At 36.0% G+C, this 21,530-nt stretch overlaps 1 protein-coding gene across 1 annotated transcript in view; it reads left to right on the plus strand.

The window, feature by feature from the left end:
* Positions 1 to 21,530, plus strand: part of ADCY8 (adenylate cyclase 8) — a 122,981-nt gene that overhangs the window by 81,222 nt on the left and 20,229 nt on the right. Inside the window, exons 8-11 of the mRNA XM_042839935.1 lie at positions 4,804 to 5,001; positions 11,235 to 11,335; positions 17,935 to 18,136; positions 21,230 to 21,319. Coding sequence (XP_042695869.1) covers positions 4,804 to 5,001; positions 11,235 to 11,335; positions 17,935 to 18,136; positions 21,230 to 21,319 — 591 coding nt within the window. The remainder of the gene's footprint in view (positions 1 to 4,803; positions 5,002 to 11,234; positions 11,336 to 17,934; positions 18,137 to 21,229; positions 21,320 to 21,530) is intronic.

A 21,530-nucleotide genomic window follows, 5' to 3' on the forward strand; every position in this document is an offset into this window, starting at 1 on the left:
GATGAGCCTTTATGAAACAAGGTCAGCTGCAGTTACATTCAGTTTTTCTGAGTGATCTGTAATGACATGAAGCATTCTTTCTTCTGCTGCACATCCTTGATCTTATCTGTCTTCATTGTCTGTTGAACTTCAAGTGTTGTTGTGTGGAGGTCTTTCTTTCTCAACTATTTTCTACTTCCTCCAAATCTGCTCTGAAATGATAAGTTTTCACAATCAAACAGTCCATGGTGGTATCTTCAGCTCTTCAAACTGAACTGGAGCATGGTATAGTTTGCTGTGATATAAAATACTTGTTTTATATATGTTCTGTACATCTGTGTAACTGTATGTACACTGCCTTTTAGTATTATCTGTATCTCTTTCTATATATTCTCATTTAATTAGGAACAGAGGTATGACTGCATGCTGCTGTGCCTATCTTCTGATGTCTTCCTCTTTGTTCTTCTTTCCCTTTAAAACATTCCAATTTCTGTACTCCAAAAGATCTATGGAGAATAGGCTATCATTTCATTGTTCATTTTTTCAGCTAAACCTGACATTGATGCTAACAACAAAAAGTAATAAATACAGACCTACTCTTTCCATTGTATTTTTAAACAACTCTCACTTAATGAACTATTTATAAGTTCATGAAAATTATTGAACTAGGCATAACTGAATTACTGTCTGACACAAGATATTTGTTTTTTGGTAGCAAATTATCTATTTCTAGAACGGTCTCTCACTTTTTTCAAAGAATAGAATAGAGTAGAATTTGGTTTTGTACTTGAAGTAACTAGAATTTTGTATTACACAGCTCTCTTGCCCAAATTCAAATTCTCTGCAATGCATATTCTTTACCTTAACTTCATTTTGCATGGGTAGCCTAAGTCAGTGAATTGAAGGTGCCTTGATGTGAGTGAGGAAGAGAATAACCATCTTTATGAAAAGAACCATAGATATTAATAAAAAGTATAAGAGTTTATTTAACAGTTACAACCATAAAGCTTAGGTCTGGTTTTTAGGTAAGCCTAGGATACAAGTGTTTACTCTGAAATTGAACTCATGCTTAACTTGGATGGAACTTTCTGTAATTAATACAGGTGTTTGGGTTTCTCTTCTAAAGCAAAGAAAGTCAAAGAGAAGATATTCTATTTTAATACTGTGGATTTGGATCATTTTCTGCACCTTGCAGAGGAAGTAGCTAAAAGCAAAATGTGGTGACCAGATGTCAGGCTGGAGTCCACAGTGAGACTGTAATGACATGAATTAGACAAAAGCAGATTTAAATATCTGTGTCTTGGGTAAGCATATTGTAGTGATAACTTAGCAGTTATAAAAAAAAAACACACTATACTTAAAAGACTGCCCAGGCAGCAAACAGATATAAACTGCAGGATGAAACCTGGCTCAAAGCCAAGGCACTTACGGTTTTGTCTACTGACTGTATCAGGTGTTAACTTCCCACAGAGTTCAGTTCCCAAATATAAGGGTCTAATGTTATTTGTGGTGTTCCAGGATGTGTGAGAAACCCGCATGCCGTGTTAAACCAGGCACCTATGAATGACCTGTGGTCATCTGGACTATCTGCTAAAACCAGGAAGAGACTCTGTGACATCTCATGTACTGTGAATCAGCTATGCTGAAACAACTGAATGCACCAACTAGAGTACTATCTAAGTAGCTCAGTAGGCTTCATTGGATTGAATAGGAGCTTCATACAGTTTCTTAACTGTGGCTGTCTACTGCAGTTTGAGAAAATTTAGCAAACCCCAGCTGGTCTCCAACTGGACCAACAGTGTATGGAGTTCTATGTCACACCCCTTGGGTCTCTCTAGATACTATTCCAGGATGCCATAAGGCATCTTAGCTGACAACAGCTGCACATAACTGACCAACTGAAAGTATTACTAAACACCTGTAGGATGCAGTTGACACACCAGCTGGATGGCATGCTATCCAGAGAGACCTAGAAAGGATTGAGCAGTGGGTCCAGGTGTATCTCATGAGGTTCAACAAATCCAAGTACAAGGTCTTGCACCTGAGTCAAGGCTACCCTCACTACCAATCCAAGCTGGGGGATGAAAAGACTTAGTGCAGCCCTGCTAAAGAATACCTGACCATAACTGGTGGATGGGAAGCTGCACATGAGCCAATAACGTGCCCTTGCAGACCAGAAAGCCAGCCAAATTGTAGGTTGCATCAAAAGAAGTGTTGCCAGCAGGTTGAGGGAGGTACTGTACTGTTGAGGCCTCATCTGGAGTACTGCATCCACATGTGGAATTTTCAGTGCTGGAGGGACACAGACCTGTTGGAGTGCATCCAGGAGAGAGCCACAAAAATAATCCAAGGGATGGAACACCTCTCCTCCAAAGACAGGCTGAGAAAGCTGGGGCTGTTCAGCCTGGAGAAGTCAAGCCTCTGGGGAAACCTGAGAGCAGCCTTTGAATATCTAATGAGGAGCTATAGGAAAGAAAGGAATAGACTCTTTAGCAAGGTCTGTGGTGACAGAACAAGGGAAAAGATGTTAAGCTTAAAGAGGGGAGATTTAGCTTAGATATAAGGAAAAAGATTTAAGACAGAATAGTGAGGCACTGGAAGAAGTTACCTAGACGTGTGGTGGATGCTCCGTCCCTGGAGACTTTCAAGGTGAGGCTTGATAAGGCCTTGGTCAACATGATCTAGCTGTGCATGTCCCTGTGCAGGGAAGTTGGACTAGATGACCTTCAGATGTCCTTTCCAACTCTAAGGATTCTTTGATTCTGTGAATTTTAATTTACTTTTTTCTGAACAAAATCCTACCTGTATCCCATTTTTTAAATATCTAAGCATGTATTTCCCTATTTCCTTGGAAGATCTGGACTTTGATATATGAGGAAAAACAAACTGAAATCTTTCTAAGAGATTTATAAATATCAATATTACAAATGTCCCTTCTTTCTGAAATCAGGATGTTTGCACTTGTTACGTGAAAGCATTATTGAAAGGAAGCAAAATCTAATTCCGTGGTATCTTTTTTAAAATGTCTGTAAAATATTTCTAATGTAGAGTGGAATACAATTTACTGTTTGTTTGCTTGCTTTTAATTCTTTCTATACAGAGACAAAATATGGTTAGAACACATACATGGCCAATAATTTGCACGACATTTTGCTTTATTTGTAATAGTATTTACTCTGAAGCAATTGTCTTACATGTGTGTGCTTGTGTAAGAGAGAGACCTTGCTGCATTCAGATACAAACTTTCTTATTTTACTCCGAAATTAAATACAATTTCAGAGTCTGGTTTTGCACCAATACTAATGATTGTTGCCATACTCTTGACATTATGGCATGTCTATCCATTACAGACTTTAAACCAGTTCATACATTCAGCAGAAAGACAGTTCTTCACAGTGATCAAATTCTAAAATGTAATCTGAAAAAAACATAGTCGTTTTCTAGAATGAATTGAGAACATTCCCTTTGTGTGAATAATACATAACTAAAACATTAAGGACCTTCTCCATCCTCACTTTCCATGAAGATATCAGTTATTTAATATACACAACAGGATCTAATGTGATCCTGTTCTTTAACGGTGACTTCAATCTCTCTTGTGAGATTTCATCCCCACAAACTGATAACAACTTTCTTGTAATGCCCAGTTTAGAAAAGATAGAAATACCTAAATTAAAAGAGTGTCTTAATGTCTAATTGTATAATATTGAGTAATGGATTGTTTCCATGGGATTTTGCTGTAACCTTGTTGCTAGCAGCTTAACTCCGAGACTAATATATCTGAAACATTAGTACAAAAAGATAAAGTTCAGTACAAGAAAAGTTTCCTTGTTTTTTTCCCCCCCGAAGATTTTTTTTCTAAAGAAGAAGTATATTTCTAGTTCGGAGTTCCTGTCTTGTGCTGTGATGTATGAAGGTTTATATCCTTTACATTCATTAACATTTCTTAATGCTTGGGAGTATCACAGGTAATAGACTTTGTTTTCCCATTAGCCTGTTCTTTCATGTGGTTTGTGTCATGAAATCATAACATAAAAATAGATAAAGTTATTTTTATGAAAGCAAATTCTACTTCTTTCCTGAAGGTGAAATATCCTTTGTACTATCTTGACTTGCTTTGTTTTCTTTTATTTTCTTGTTTTTTTTTTTTTTTTTTTTTTTTTTTTTTTTGATTTGTCAATGAAATATCAAAGGGATAAAGCAAACAAGATAATATTTTTAAAATAAAGTGAATTACTTTTACATTCAAACATATAGCTTAACTATAATCTTGACTGGCTGAAATATATCAGTAGTGAAGAAGAGCACATTATCTGAAAACCCAAGCTGAAGCAATCAGAGATGCCACCTTCTTTACTCCTGCCTCGTTGATCTGTTCCTTAACTATACACATCCAGTAAATCTAAGATTAAGACAAGAAAAATGTTATTATTCTCATTTTATTTCTGACTTCTGTTTCTGTAGCTTCCACTCCGAGTTGCAAAAACACACCATTAATGTACATACTGTGTTTTGATTTTGGTGTGTACTCCACTCATTCATACTCTAATAATTATGTAGCGGAATCTAGAAAGGGGATGTATTCCTAGCATTCAGTAAAGCAGCAAATCTGCTAGTCTATATAAGACAGGACATTAAAGCACTTCCCATAACGTACTGTATGTGTTTAGTGGAACAGACTTATTATTTTACAATTCTATAGATTTCATTGAATAAATTGCATGGAATGCTGTAATGGTTTGCAATGCAACATGACCTAAAACATTGCATTTTTAACCCAGGGGGACCAGCAGGTTTATTCTGTTTGCATGTGCTTTCCCCTAGACTCTGGCTGCCCTAACAAGAAATTCAATAAATCTGCTTCCAAACCATCTTGCACAAGCTTTGCATGTCCAGTCTGGGCCTGAGGAAATTAACAAGCGAATAGAGCACACCATCGACTTACGGAGTGGCGATAAATTGAGAAGAGAGCATATCAAGCCTTTTTCACTGATGTTTAAAGACTCCAGCCTGGAGCATAAGGTAGCTGAGTCTTGGTAGCTGCATTATTTGCTACTCATACTGTAATAAATGTCCACTGAAGTAGAGAAGATCTAGGTTCTAGCTTGCCTTGTTTCTGTTCTGGTTTTGTTCTTTTTTTTTTTTTTTTTAATTTTGTTTCAGTTTTCAGAAGGTGGGGCTGAGCTAGAGGCCATAATGGGCGATGCCATGATACAGTTGTGACAGCACTACAACGATTACATTTAATTTTTGGAAAATGCCTACCCTGAGCAAACTCTTCTTCTGAAAACAAAAAAAGAGCCATTTGCTGAGTTTCATTGCTGCCTAGTACAAGCACTTTCCTATCAAATGACAAATTGCTTTGACACAAACAATGATTGAGTTTATTAATAACTTATATTAATAATATATATATATTTATATAGATGTGTGCCTTTCATTTATTTGTAGAATACATCTGATCTTCACAATGTCAGCTGCTACGCTATGCCATTTGAGTCAAAATTAGTCTGTCAGCTCCTTGTGGCAAACATCCCTTCTTTAAAATCTGCTTTCTAATGGTAATTATTGTTCCTGGTTTTGCTGCTTCTCAGCAGCAGAGAGATCCCACTAATTTACGGTTCAATCCATTCACATATATATGTATTAAGTTAGAAAAGGCAAGGCAATGGGAGAATTTTAATGCAGAATGCCAACGCAGAGTGGGATAGGAAAGGTGTTCTGTATATCTCAGATGATTTTGTTGACTTTCATGCCACTGAAATGCAGCAATGGAAGGTCTGTGTTAGGATGTGAATTTAGACTAATATATACATATATATATATATATATATATATATTTAATTGAGTATTTGGAGACCTGCTTCATTATCATCATTTTCCACCGGAAAACAGACTGTTTTACTTGACTTATGTGAAACTAGTCCTCAGGTTGTGATTAATGGTGAGAGCTTCGTGAAAACCACTGGAAAAAAAAAATCTGTCTGAAATGCATTGAAGCCCTTATTTTAAAAGCAATCTTATAGAATGGAAAATAAGTATTTTCTTAAAAAAGGAAAAAGTTTGATTTCCTCTAATGTCTGTGATACTGAGACACAAGGTAGAATCCCCAAAAGCCATCTATGCTGCAAAAGAAGATATGAAGATATTTCTTTCAGTGGAGTTATCATGCAAAACTGGCAGAAACCCAGATCTCATGAACAGTGAAATGAAAGGCTGCAGCTGAAATCTCACTCCTCTTAGCAGGACCAAAATTCAGTAATGACAAACTTCACACTTACTTCTGGATGACAAAAACTCTTTTTATCTGTTTTGATAGTTTTCTTCTCAGTGTAACATTTTTGACACCAACATATGTTGTAAGGGCTGGAAAATGGTCCTTTCATTCAGTACCTTTTTAGGTGCCTGGACCAAAGAGGAAGTGCAGGAAAATGAACACAGTTCCTTTCTGTAAAGTGGACTGAACCCTCTAAAGTAGGTTGTTTTTAGCACAGCATAGGAATACATTTTTTTAAAATGGCAGCACTTCTATTTGCTCCCATTCATCCACCTCCAACAGTTGGAGAGCTGCCAGCCAGGAACCTTCTTGTTTGTGTTGAGTGTGCAATGACACCATGGGCATGCTCAAAGAAGGATGTGGAAAGCACCAGGAAGCAAAGGGATTACATGGATTAAGGAATGATGAATTACAATTTACTCTTCATTATAGGCATTGTCTTGTGAGATGATGTGGAAAACACCCTTCTCTCTCCTCCTAGTTAGCGTAGGTATTAATTACGGATGCTTTAGCAGTGTAACTTAGTTCACAATTTAGTGCTGGCCTCAGTATTAAACTATAATATGCAGGGAATCATGAAAAAAAATACTGGGAGAAATGATATCTTGCAGAAGGTACCTATTTACTCCACATTCTCTTACTACTATCACTTCTTCCTTTTCTCCTCCTGCCCATTCAGGAAACAAAACTGAAAACTCAGATTAGAAGCACTCCCTCTTCTCCCCACCTTTCAGCCTGGAATTGTGCTTTCTTCTAGTCGCTGACATTTTACAACTGCTTACCATGACCTTCTACATCAGCATCTTGAGCTCTTCCCTGCAGTGTTGCTGAGCAAACAGACAGAATTAAGTCTATTGGTCTCCCATCTCACACTGCTGTTTCCATTTGCTGTTGCCAGTTACTTTCAGTTTGGCACAGTGGCAGCTGTAAATCAGAGGTAACTTTGAAATAAACTTCTCTTATGTAAAATACTACACCCTCACATTTAGCCATCGCACTTCAATGCAGAACTGGTACTTGCCTGATACTTACTTCTTTTGCTTATAAATGCCTCTCACCACAGACTTCACAGCTATTCAGTACATAGAACAACCTGTACCCATAGCTGATCTTGCTCCCAAGCATTGTTAGAGGAACAGTGTTCAATCAGAATTGTGTTAATGCTCCGTACCTGAAACCACAGAGAAGTGAGTGACCATATGAACAATAATCTGTATTCCTTCCTCCTGCATTAATGACAGGGCTACCATGCACTGTGATTATAACTCTTTTTGGGTAGCTTGAATGGATTTCAGATGTCGTGCTGGACTTCTAGTTTTCAACTGTCCGTGTTAATGGGTTTTTCTTTTTTGATTATTTATTTGGTTTTACTATTATTCATTCAGTTCAACCAAGAGACTGCAGACAGCAGATTTACAGTAGTACCAAAAGCGCTGAGGTTTCATAAGGTAAAGAATATCTGAAAACAGCATGGCCAAACCAGCGTGAGAGCTAGCACAGCTCCCAGTTTGCAATAGTTTAACTCATTGGTATATCATGGCTTTTTAAGTCAGTGGTACATCTTCCCACTCCTCTGTTATCTCATTTCGCTTAAGTCCACTTTGGTGATAAGGTAAATGTACATTCCACAGCAAGTAGCAATGATTACGTTACTGACTGGGTTATCTCTCTTTTGCAATATGTATATTTTTTCCCCATTAATTTTTTTAAGAATATATTTTTCAGAGGTTTTGTGCAAGATCTTCATCTGGTATACTGTATAGATCCTTTCCTCAAATGAACTAGTCATTACTAACCTGCATTTTACTCATTAGCATTTGATGTCTAATTTAGAGACTAATTTACTCACAGTTTTGCTAGAGGTAATTTTCACAAATAGGATGTAGGCATACAGGGTGAAAAAGACATCACTGGAGAGTACTGCTAATAGTAGTAAGAAAGTACACTAAGGGTTTTCAAACGTATAATGGCTCATAAGGAAAACCTGATAATACTTTACGTGATTTCCAAAAATTAAAAGATATCATTATGATGTTCTACCTTAAAAGCAACTACTTGGAAACATCAGTAACATGTACTTTCAGAGAGGATAAGTAATAGTAATGGAGCGAGGTGATTAGCATTCTGGTAGGGGTTTTGTTAAGGAAAATTAAGTTTCCAGGATAAAGATTTGTATAAGCATATCCTAGGCTTTTCTGTGTATATGTATTACTATCATAAATCATTCTGATCTTAGAGGTGAAGAATCTGTATATTTTTGGTGAGATGAGCACACAGAAAACATCAAAAGGGCTTTCAAAATACAGTTTTTCTTATGTCAAAACTAGACCTAAATATCGGAGTTCCTAAATATCTGAATTTCTCAGTATCAGAAGTTCAGGTGGCTGAGAAGTTCAACGACTGTGAAACAAACGTCTCACTTGAATCCTGTATCCTTGCAGAGATTAGCCACACTTTCTCTCCTTCAACTCAAAAACTTCCAGTTGCTTCCCAGGGATCTGTGCAAGAAACACCTGGCAAACTCTGACCCTCTTGATCATCTTCTTTTCTGTTATTGATTATCAGTAGGGTCTATATCTACTCTTTGGTCTCCTCAGTTCATCTATCTCATCTCCTGCCTTGAGTTTCCATCTTCTGTCCCTGCTCAGCAGAAGCTGCAAAAGATTTTCCATTGCTCCAGAGGAAAGACTAAAATTAAAACCACTGTCTTCCATTTCATCTAGAAGATCAGCAGTGAACATAATGCCAACCATCTTCCTCTCCAGTGAACAAAAACACTAGGTGAACATATGAAGACCATTGCATGTCCAGCATCACGTTCTTCCAAGAAGCTCTAGAAAAAACTGAAAGGTGGGGAATGTGCAGCATTGCTCAGTGGAGGAACCTTGGCCTTTCTTATCTGAGCTGCATTTTAGCAAGCTGGATGGGTGTAGCTAAACAGTGCCACTCAATAATTCAGAGCTCAAGGCAAAGGACTCAAGTCCCAAGAGAAGCACAGTGAGTCTCCTGCACTATGATCAAGTCATGCCAGTGTGTTAGATCAGTAGAACATTGTAGCCACAATTAGTTATGTGTCATCATGATTCTTTCTGCAACTCCACCTGGCTCTAGCTGGCCACATGCCTTCTCATACTTCTGGAAGAGTCTTGTGACTTAATCTATCCTTAATGATTTTTCCAAGCCATTAAGGGATTGGCTGCTAGAAAAGTGCTATGTTTGACGTTGGTGTTTGTACTGCCTTAGAGACACTAACAATTTCTCATCAAGGCACTCTTGCAGATTAGACCACAGCATTCATGCATTTGACATAATGCTTGACAACTCCATATTTTGTATTTCGTTCAATTCATTGTCTATAATTTCCCTAAGGAATAACTGAAATTTCCTGTTATATTTTAAGAAACTTAAATCTATCTTTCTTTTTGCCTTTGATTTTTTTGGGGGGGCACCACTTCTCCCCCCCCCCAAAAAAAGTCCATTATCTAAACAGTCTGATGCCATTCTCTTTCTATGCAAATGAAATAGAGGTCAGTACCTCTGTGCTTTCAGCAGCAAAATGAAATGGAGTTGCCTGTGAGCACCGTGAAAAATCATGTCAAAGGGTTGCTGCTTCTGACAGCGGCATACACAGGGTATAATCATGGCAAAGAAAAATCCAAAATGAAAGGCACCAACAGATAAACACATCGCTCACTCAAAGCAAATGGGAGCAGGGAAGGGCAAAGCCTTTTTCCCATTTTCAGAATCTTGAGTCTATCCACGTAGATGTGGGTGGTCCTGTTCATTGCAGGGGAGCTGGACTGGAGGAACTTCAAATGTCCCTTCCAACTTAAGTGGTTCCATGATTCCATGATTCTATGTTACAATGTTTGTAGCCTAAATCTAGACAGGATTGTAGCTGAACTCTTTCAATGCATGTTCCTGACACATTTCATTTTTCTCAAGTATAACACTTTTTGGGTATATAGCCACAGTTTGCCTTATTTCCAAGCTCCTGAAGAAAGATGCTCATAGATGGTATTTCTTTGACTCTTCTGCACATTTAACTGCCAGCTTCTGCAGAACAAGAGATTAGATGAAACTCACTTATTGTTCAGGGAAAGTAAAATGAATGGAGCAGGCCCCTATGGAAGGAGATTTTATTAGCTGGAGAAAATTTAGTATCATCACTCTAGGACAAATACATCTCAGGACTAATCTTCATCTACTATAAATGATTAGAGTTTTGTTGAATTAGCAGTGTTTAATACCAGCTGAGGATTCAGGCAACATCTCCACTTAAACTGATCCACTGTGATTTGCTGATGTATCTTTTACTCCATTTCTTGGTAATCCCTGTAAAATGAATCCTGCTAGTATATATGGCTAGTATATATAATGGCCTGATATGCTGTACAAATACTTTCTGAATAAATGTTAATAATAAAGCTCTTCAAACAATCTTTTACATAGTAATACCCTCATTTCCTCCATGGAGAGTGCCAACATTGATATGTTCCTGTTTAGCCTCTGGATATGTTCATATGTAGAGATAATGACCCACATCCAAGTCATAGAATGTCCCAAAGTGGGTTTGTTGGTTTGTGGTTGTTTTGTTTTGTTTGGTTGTTTTTGTTTGTTTTGTTTTGTTTTATTTTGCTTTTTTTTTTTTTAAAGTAAAAAAGAAAACAGAATGGCATCTATCTGTCAAGCACAGAGGCATGTCTGTAATAAAATTCATGCAGACAGTCACAGTTGACTTTAGTGTTTGCTTTCAGGACCCCATAATTCCTTTGGTGAAGCAATTATGTATTCAATATGCTACACAGCAGTGCAAGCCTCTAATACATGTTTGTTCTTTTAATGCAAATATATAAGAACCTGTCAGTAAAGCAATTTCATAATGAGAATCAAAATGAGAGACTTTTCTTGATAATCTTTATGAAATCACTACATGAGTTAACAACTAATTTACCTTTTTTTTTTTTTTTAATTCTAGTATTCTCAAATGCGAGACGAAGTATTCAAATCAAACTTGGTATGCGCATTTATTGTTCTCGTATTCATCACTGCTATCCAAAGCTTACTTCCTTCTTCCAGGTAAATACAAAGATACATTGCTATATATCTAAAAGCTCTCTTGGGAAAACCAAACTGTGGAATAACATTTCTGTATATGAAATAAGCCAATAAATTTTGTTTGTTCCTAAAACTCTTTGAAAATAATTTTGGCCTTCCCCTCCTCCTCTTTATTATCTACTTTTGTATCATATTATCTGAAGTTTCTCATTTTCATGTGAATCCAATGATTATGTTGTTATAATCAATAGATTATAACTGAGTTTTGAAGAAGAACCCCCGCTGAGAAAAGTTTACAAGAGCTTACAAGAGTTCGGCATAGAATGGTCTGCTACTTTCGGTTCAGTGATCATAATCCAGAATTTAAATGTTGCTTCTTTGCTAACTGACTGACAATCTGTGATTGTTTTGTTCTTGCTTCTTACATGGTACATAAGAAAATGGTGTTGCTGTACCGTATTATGATGCGTACTACCCAGCTTGGGAAAGCAATGTTCTGCCCTTATAAAGCAACAGCAGTAGGTGATCTGGTGGACTATCTCCTACATCTGCTTCTACCTGGGTCTGACCAAACAACAGGTTTCTATTCTAGTGAAGAAACTGTGACATAGCTGTAATCTCTATGCTGATCTATGTAACACAGTCAAACTCACTAGTTGTCACTTTTATCTATTATTTAACAAAATATGCCTCTAATCCCATTCGGGTTTTAGCAAAGAAAGTCCTACAATGAGAGTATCTAGAAAATCATAATTCCCAAGTGGTTTCTACCACTCAGATGAAACTTAGTCTATATGTTCCTAGAGAATAACTCTGAAAATACAATACTTTCATACAAAATAAGAAGCTTATGTTACATTAATGTAGCAATATCTCTTGAATCACCTCTGGAAGATCTGATTCACTACATTTGTGTCTCAGAGTAACAAAATGGTGGTTAGAGGCAAGCAAGTGGCTGCACACTCTATGTATTTCATAGTTGAATGTAAATGAGAACATACCCAGAATTTTCTGACCTTACATTTTCCTTATGTGCTATAGTGCTCTAATACTCGTAAGTTTGCTTGTCTGAAGCCCTTTTTACAAAGTATATTAAAAATTCTTCACTCCCTGTAGCTGTTACTTTTATATTTTTTCAGTATGTACAAGAAGATTTATGGTTTTTATTAATTGAACCCGCTTTCCAAAATTTCTGCTGCTGTATCAATCACTGAAATAATAGCAAAAATACATGACATTTCTTCAATCTGCACAGATTCTCTCACAGATCTCTGTTAATTCTTGTGAGGGTATCTGGTGCCATTGGAATTAATGGGGAAGGAGTCACTCAGCCACCATGCCCACAGCTGACTCATATTCTGGTTTCTGAAACCAAATACGGTTTCCCATATTGCATGGTACTGCTGTGTTTCCTCCAGCATGTCTCAGATTCTTTGCAGACCTTTTTACTGAAAGTTGAATGGGCTTTAAATTATAAGTAAGTGCAAATAAAGTTTAGATATTTTGTATAAGATCAGTAGAATTTTTTAAATAAAATTTTGAAACACAGGCCTTGGGAATTCCCTTAAATGTTCATTTTTAGAAGCTGGGAAGATATCTAGGGAAAGAATATTTACCATTATCTCTTTTGAGAAAGATTTGTATAAGTGCACAGATACTCTATGGCCATTCTTATGTTCTTTCAGGAACTGAGTACAACTGTAAAGATTAAAGAAGGCAAATTTTAGCCTTCAATTTTCAATTCATGATATTCTGCTTCAAAATCTGTTTCAGTCTTAACAAAACATGACTTTTAAATGAAAATAGCAGTAGCTGAGCAACACTAACATAGCAGGTTTTGATTAAGCTTACTGAATGAGAAAATAATCTGGAAGTTCAAAATTCTGACATTTCTGTTAAAAAAAAATAATAATAATAATTCCAGGAATGAACACATGAAGAAAATATCACTAAGTTAAGCAGGATTTTTTTTTACAGAAAATCCTATATACTTCTGTTTATATCTCTAGTAGATATCAGAGAAGTAAGCTACTGTATGGGAGAACCAAGGACACAATTTGCAAGGAATAGCTTACAAACTGTATAGCTTACACTCCTCGTGGTAATTTATCCATACGACACGATTAATTGCCTTTCAACTAATGCCTTAATGCTCCGTTGAACGGAGATGGAATTATGTATTTGCTTAAACACATCTGAATATTTTCTGAACTGTGTCATTTGGGAATTTTTTTGAAACAGTGAAAGAAAACATTATTTAAATCATCATGAAGTATCTGCAGGGATTTCTCCAGATAGTTTGCCATGATCTGTGCATTCAGTAAGGAATCATCTTTCTATTATTATATCTGCTTTCTACCGCTACATCTACATCTACTGTGTCTGTTCCTGTATTTTATCTCAGTTTATGTCTGTCTCCTACAGGATAAATATTGGATCCATTCATATTTTCCCCTGACAAGAACCTCACAGAATTTAAGAATATTACCAGCAGTTTTCATGCTTTGAAATATTGAGTTGGGGATATTATGTGACATAAACTAATGCCATATTTCTGCTGTAATTATCCTCTGTGAAGCCATTAAGTTACACTGCCTATCTTACAGTGATCCATCTTCTCCATCTGAACATCCTGGGAGTTTGATTAATCTCCTGCAATGAACTTTGTATATGCTCACATGGACAATAGATTATACTAGGCTGAACTTCTACAATATAGGTATATCTGACAGTTTTTCCCAGGGTTATTCTTGTGAGGGGAGACAAACAGATTAAAAATTGTTCATTTAGACATCTGCATGATTTGTTTTACATAAATTTTCCTTCTGGCTTCAGAACTCTTGATTTCCAACTGTGCATCAGGAAGAGGGAAGGCAAAAACTCCATTTCAAACCTCATTTGATCTTGACATTAAAGGAACCTCTGGGATGAAAATCATTTGGCCCTGGGTTGCTTCTTCAGTGTATAGGGTATCTACCCTGGTGTTCCACTGCAGAGAGAAGTTCTTTGGCAGCAACTTATGTTGCTATTGTTCCTATTCCTTATCCTCCTAGTGTTTTCTTCTCAACTTGATCCTATCAATATGCTGTCAATATAATCTTAACACGGATACTGGACTGATCTTTTGGAGGTCTTAAATGTGAAGAGTGTAGTTTTCTTTTTATCTTAAGAAGACTTAGAGAAGAGAAAAACACACATTCAGTTGTACAGACACAACAGAATAATTGTTGTTCCTTACATATTTAATATGAACAAAAACAAGGCCATGGTTTCCCAGGCACCTATCAGGTTGTGTTGCATTTTTGGATTTATATTCCAGATTTAGGCTCCTAGATGTTCTCTGTATAATACTATAATGAAGTTACATTTCGTCCTAAATGTGGAAAACTGAAATAAGAACTCACGTTTTTTTGTCCTCTGGTCTGACATCTTGAGACTTAACCCTAATCTTTTTTAAAGCTTTATTCTGGTTTCATTTAAAGCTGGGTCAGGCTAGGTCAGCAGAACTGGTGGGCTACATATGCATAAATAGATTGTCTATATATATCAAAGATATAGATAGAAAATATCAGTTCCAAAGAGGATTTCAGTCATATGGCTTTGGAAAGTAGGAAAGCTATTGCAGAACATTCTAGTGTATTAAACTGAAGCAATTCATCTCACATAATTCTTGTAAACTAGTATCTATACTCTGGGTTCCAAATATAGCCACTGGAGAACCAGTCAATCAGGGGATCACAAGGTGCTTTTCAGTTGAATAAATATGAGACTTCTTGGTAGTAAGATGGATCTTATCCTGAACTACACAGCTCTCTTGGTATGCTCTCTTGACTAATTCTGCATGACCATATTGTCCAACTTTTCTCTGGTTTTACTTTATCTCCCTTGATTCTATTGCTCCTTCTTAACTATCTTAATTTTTTTTTCTATTTGTTTTTCACAGGATGGTCTGCTGTCTTGGACAATGTAATACTTCTGAGCTACGTATACACAGTAGTGAGGGAGAAACTAGAATATTAGTGCCTATGCATTACAAGTTCCATAAAAAAAAAATAAATCTGTCTCCCAGATTATTGATTTCGCACCTACATCCTTTCTCTGAAATTCTGTTCATGAGCACATCCTCAATGTATCTATGAACATAGTGTATTTTACAGAAAGCATCAGTGACTTCCTGTGCATTTTCGCAGATAGAAACTACTTTCATGGCAGTTTCATCATGTCATCAAATAACCTATTTGGTGTCCCTGGAACTTTCAGTGAATCATGTGACTCTTGTCACAAATTTTTAATTGCGCATCACGAAATCTGTGGTCTTGCTCTAGCCTTTGTTTTTTCATTATTCATTCTTCCCTTATTAATGTAGTACGATTTTACTAGCTACATTCCCCCTTCTTTCAAAAACAAGATTTACTTCTGGATGAGCTCACTTGGGGAAAGCTTCACTGTTTTCTGTACTTGTCACATACAAGCCTCTGAAAAATCTTGTAGGAATGAAATGCTGAAGCAAGTATAAAATAATATTGTGTACCAATATTACATCATTGGAAGAGTTTCAAATATAACATTACTGCATGGAAGCTCTTAAGGGACATTAATGCATAATTTACCTTATTTCAGCTCATTAGACCACAGAACTTCCATTTTTGTATTTTTCCTATATAATTTTAAAATATTTTGTAACATAATTTAGTGTCACAAAAAACTGTCATCTTACACATATATATCTTATGTATACCAGTTAAGACATGTTTCTTAAGAAAAATGCATTGCTAACTACTGCCTCCTTTCCTGTGCATTGAATTTCCACACTCCAAGTCTCACTCTTTAAGAGGGTTTTAGAGTAGGAACAGTAAACATAAGCCATAGTTCCACTGCTGTAAATTGTTCTGAGGGGTGCATGTCATTTTTAAAATGTCATATTTTGGTCATGCATCTGTGCTAGTTTCTTTTTTCCATTGGTTCCATGCCTATTGTTTTACAGAGAATTTTTCTACAATGAAGGTTTTCTACTTAATAAGCTCAAATCACAGTTTTGAATTTAGAACTTTGTTAGTTCAGAATTAGGCTAATGCCTAATCTGAACATCCTGAAATTAAGAACTTCAGGAAATTTTAGATGTAGTCCACTCAGATGCAGGGAATGAAAATAGCTGTCCTTAACCTCCTGAAAAAATAGGAAAGAAAAGCTACAATGCCATTTTCACTTCTGTTTTCACCTTACACCTTTTTCTTGCAATGGGGCCCAAGTATATAAATAGCATTATACCTTACTCAACAAGATGCAGGAGAGCAGACTAGCAGACTTGTAGCCAGATCTAGAACTTCATATTTTTAATAAAATAAAACATATACTTACCAAAAGCTTAATTAGCAGAGTACATCACACATACACTCAGCCAACTGGAAGAGCAGAAGTCTATCTGGGATGCCCTGAAAGTCCTTTTTCAAATATTTTATTCAGTGAGACATTACAAATAAATTGCTATAGTGTTCTGGCATGTATAGAATTAGGATACTAGAAATTTTAATTACTTGATACACATTCCAAAAAGTTAAGAGAAAACAGCACAAAGAAAGGACAATTTTGAAGGGATGGTAAAGTTACTTTTAATTTGTGTGAGTTTAATTGAAATAAAAATCTTGAGAGATGCAAAAAGAGAATAACTTGTCCAAATGGGAACACCAAAAATTAGTTTATTAAGTGCTGAATCTTTTTTCCAGAGTGAAGTAAAATAATTTTCCACATTTCTCAAGCATGTCATTTACTTGATTGACTTCATGTCCTAGATTTAAGCAAGGGAAAAATAAATAAATAAATAAACAAACAAATAAATAAATAAATTAGAAAAATATAATGAAAGATAAAGAAAAAAAAACTGTCTTTAATCTTTTTTATTCAAAGGAATTGAATTGTCCATTCAATGTTTGGTCCACAGAACACATTTTCGTCTGATTTATATTTTGAAGGGCTTCTGTGAAAACAGAAGATCTGGAGAGTGTTGTGGGGTTTTCTTGGGAATTGATTCTATTCTACTCTTAGCAGCAGGTGATTCACTATTAGTTAAAATTAGGGAAATCTCACATTTCGTAGTTATCATATCCTGACGTCAGAAATCAAGCTGCATCATTGTACTAGTCATTTCTGATGTTACAATCTACGACCAGCAATACAAAATAATTTTAAGACATTTGTGTTGTGAAGTATACAAAATCTCACTTTTCCAAAACTCCTAACCTACTGGAGAGGGAACCAGTTTATATATATATCCATATGGAGAGAAAATCCCACAGTGTGAATACATTTGTTCTAAAAGCAACTTAAGGGAGAACTGCGTCCAGAAAGAATGAAAATTCTTATCGCTCAGACACTAGTTAGACAGATAGAGGCACTGGCAGTGATTTCCTTGGCTTACTTCTTCAACAGCAATTTCTCATCAACAAACAAAGTGAAGCAATGGCTGGTACATGGAACAAGAATAAATCTCTTCTTTCTCTGTCTTTATTTCCCTTAACTAATTGTCTTGAATTAATGAGAACTGATTTTTCCTAGAGTTAACTGTTGGCAGTGGTATAATGATGTAGTTTAATGCTGGATTCTCTTTTTTTTTTTCTCCCCAGGGTGATACCAATGGTCATTCAATTTTCTATTCTGATTATGTTGCACTCCGCTCTTGTGCTAATCACCACAGCAGAGGATTACAAATGTTTACCCTTAATGCTCCGGAAAACTTGCTGCTGGATTAATGAGACCTACTTGGCCAGGAATGTCATTATATTTGCATCTATTCTGATTAATTTTCTTGGAGCCATCATAAATATTGTAAGCTTCATAGGGAACCAGTAGTTATTATACAGGATAAAACGATTTATGAATTATTAAGCTTGCTAAAGGACTTGATAAATAATGTCTTTATAAGCCAGCTATGATTTAATTATAGAAGGCAAGGTATGACAGTTTCAGGAAATTTCATTTGTTTCTTAAACTATGTATTTCTGAAATATCTAATTATTTTCCTCATGATAATCATATATTTTTAAAGCCCTTCTGCTAATTTCTGTTCAATATATCCACAGTTTGAGAGCAATTCATTTTCTGACGTTCTCCTATACTTTCTTAAGGACTATTAGTCAAAGTAATGCTTGTAAATATTAAATTCCTCAACTCAGATTTCTCCTATCAATTATCCTGCTAGAAAATGAAAAGGGTCAACAGAACTAGAACGTACCTACTGAGCAAGTGACGTTGGGCAGTAATATCATTGCACGAGGAAAGTTAATCCTAAATTCTAATAATAACTTGCCATTTGCTCATTTAGTGGTTTTAACAGACTCCTTAAGCCTAGATTCACATTCGCTGAAGCATCAAACTATGGACATGGTTGCTTGCAGATTTTTTTATAATCAGTGCAGGAGAAAAGTATCCCCAAAATGTCTTGCTATTATACTAGTCCCATTAAAGAGATTTTCTTCTCTGCACTGCACGTACAGGGAATTTAGTCTGACTGGACTCCCAGTGTACACGTTTTCACTAAGGCCTGGTATTACAAAGCTAGAGCAAATTTTGTCAGTGTAACTGAGGAAAGGTATGTATTAAATCTTTGCTAGATAAAGATATTGCTAATTAAATACTGTGGGCCTGGCTCTATACAAAGTCACATGGTAAAGAGTTGGGTCTACGGAAGAGATTTAACACAGATGCAAAGACTGTAGAGTCCTGATTATCCGGATGTCTTCAGAAATATGAGACAGCTTTACATGAATTAGACAGGTAATCATACCACACAACTTGTTAAGTGTTGAAGTCTGCGCAAAGAAGGAAGTAAATATCACAGTTATATGGAACAAACATCACAGTTTCATCTCCTACAGCACTTTTGCTTATGGTTTAGCTGTTCTTTTTCAGTTCAATTTTGTTCTTCGTGGATGAGACCAAGAAAGTATTTAGTGACAATAAAAATAATAGCAATTATGACACAACACCAACAATGCTAAGACTCAGCACCTGTTTTGGCTCCTCGGTGATAAGAGAATCAGTTGGAAAAAGAATGTCTCCACTGGGAAAATATAACTGTGGTAAATGACAGGGCTGAAATCTTCCAAAACATAAGAACACAGTACATTATAGTATAGATTACTAAGGAGTTCTGTAGAATTTAGAGAATTTTAAATTAAATTTGACAAATATCTGTCAAGCAAGATTTTGCTGTAATGAATTTTGCTCTTGGAAAAAGATGACTATCTCAATTTGTTATGAGTATTTTCATAACAAGATTTTCTCCATGACTTGTTGTTGATTATTTTCAAAGATTGATTCTGCTGTAATTTGTGGAATGTTAATCCAAAAACAGTCAAAGAAATGTAACTATTTTTACTCTTTTTCCATTGGTCATCTATAAGACAAGAAAAAGTAGCACTTGTTATATTTTTATATTCCAGTCCTCACCTTTACATGAAACCAAAGCATGTACATAATTTCATTATTTCATATGACAAAATTCTACTATAATAATAAATTGTTTCTAACTGTTGTTAACTACTTTCTGTACACCCCTACAAACGGTGACTTTCGTGAAGCCGCTGGTTTCCATATAGTGGACTGCAACACCCTGTAGGGACCTATGTGTACTTAAGAGCCAGTAATGCTGTTCAGTCATTTAGCTGTGAACATCCATTGAGAATTCAGCCAACTGTAGTGTGGTAAGACTTGAATGCTTTCTAATAATCATCTTAAGGCTATGGTTTCTCCGGATGAGCAAATGGGTTCTGTAGTTCACTATATCAAATACATTCTGATCATTAAAAAAAAAAAAAAAAAATTGAACAAAGTTTCTGGTCTGGAATATCTTTTTAAAAGTCATCCAGATGGCTGTTATGGAACCCTGCCCTGCAGAGAGGTTCTTCACACCTCATGAACTTGCATAAGATATCATTATCAGTTCTCATGCAAGGCTTCGCAGATAATCTAGAAAATGTTGTTGCATTGCAGAGATGACCAAGTTACTGAAAGATCAAACAAGAGTGTTCTAAGTTCAAAATTCATTAGAATTTAATTATAAGTAGTTGGACTTCATTAACAAATCTGTTAGTAAGAGGGCCAAGAGAACTAGTTTGCATGTAACAGGTTGATGAAATGACCTAGCATCAACATCCAGATTGAACTAATATATGTGACGGGAAACTCCATCTGCTTTATCTGTCAAAATGTGAAACTATTCATGATGTGTTCTTAGTCTTCAATGTATTATGACTCAAAACTACCCTTTTGTTTATACTTAATACAGCTAGTTTGAAATACTATTAAATTAAATGCGGGCCATGAGAGTAAAAAGCAATGTTTTCTAATTTTTTTCCTAATATAGTTCTCATAAACATTGTATAATGAGCCATTTTTCATTTACTTCCATAATGGATATTTCACTTACAGTTCTGGAACACTCTTATGGTTAGACTCAAGCCAATTTTGCACAGTGTGATGAGATCAGAGATTTCCCATCTCTGGAAGGATAACATCCATAGCAAATATGCAGGAAACCCTACCTGAAAGAAACTGTACACATGCAGTCTGATTTTATCTTCACATTTTAATAATTTTTCTCTGTAATTTACAGCACAGTATAAACATTTTCAGGAAGTAATTCTTGAGAGTCCAATGTCAGTTCTTTGAAACTCCTGGAGGAACTCATTTTTCCACTTTGGGAACAGAATTGTGTAAGGAAGGTTACCTAGAATGACTGTAGTGTGCATAGCTTTTCCTTTTCCCCTCCACTTGCTGTCCATGTAGTCCTTCTTGGAAGTTACGAAGCTGAGACAGAGAGCAGTAAGTCAGCAGGTTCCATTCCTGAACCCAGCAATCAGCCATTAAATCACCAGTGCATGATATAGCCCTGAGTTTCTTTTCTTTCTTTCTTCACAGCTATGGTGTGATTTTGACAAACCAGTACCTCTGAAGAACCAGACGTTCAATTCATCTGCATCCTTTTCTGACATCTGTTCCTATCCTGAGGTACATCAGAGGGTACTTCTGAATCTGAGGCAGATGACAAAATTTACATAACTATTACCTGGAATCAATTACCTGTGTACTGGTGGTGAAGTCAGGTGTCTTAATAGCTCCTTAAAGCTGAAGTATAACATAGATAGAAAAATAGATATGGGTTACAGAAGGAATCAATCTTACAGTTTAATAGAACGTTACAATCAGAACCTACCCCAAT

Source organism: Centrocercus urophasianus, unplaced genomic scaffold, assembly GCF_019232065.1.
Source record: "Centrocercus urophasianus isolate 14NV4802_14NV808 unplaced genomic scaffold, USGS_Curo_1.0 seq_11, whole genome shotgun sequence".
Taxonomy (NCBI): domain Eukaryota; kingdom Metazoa; phylum Chordata; class Aves; order Galliformes; family Phasianidae; genus Centrocercus; species Centrocercus urophasianus.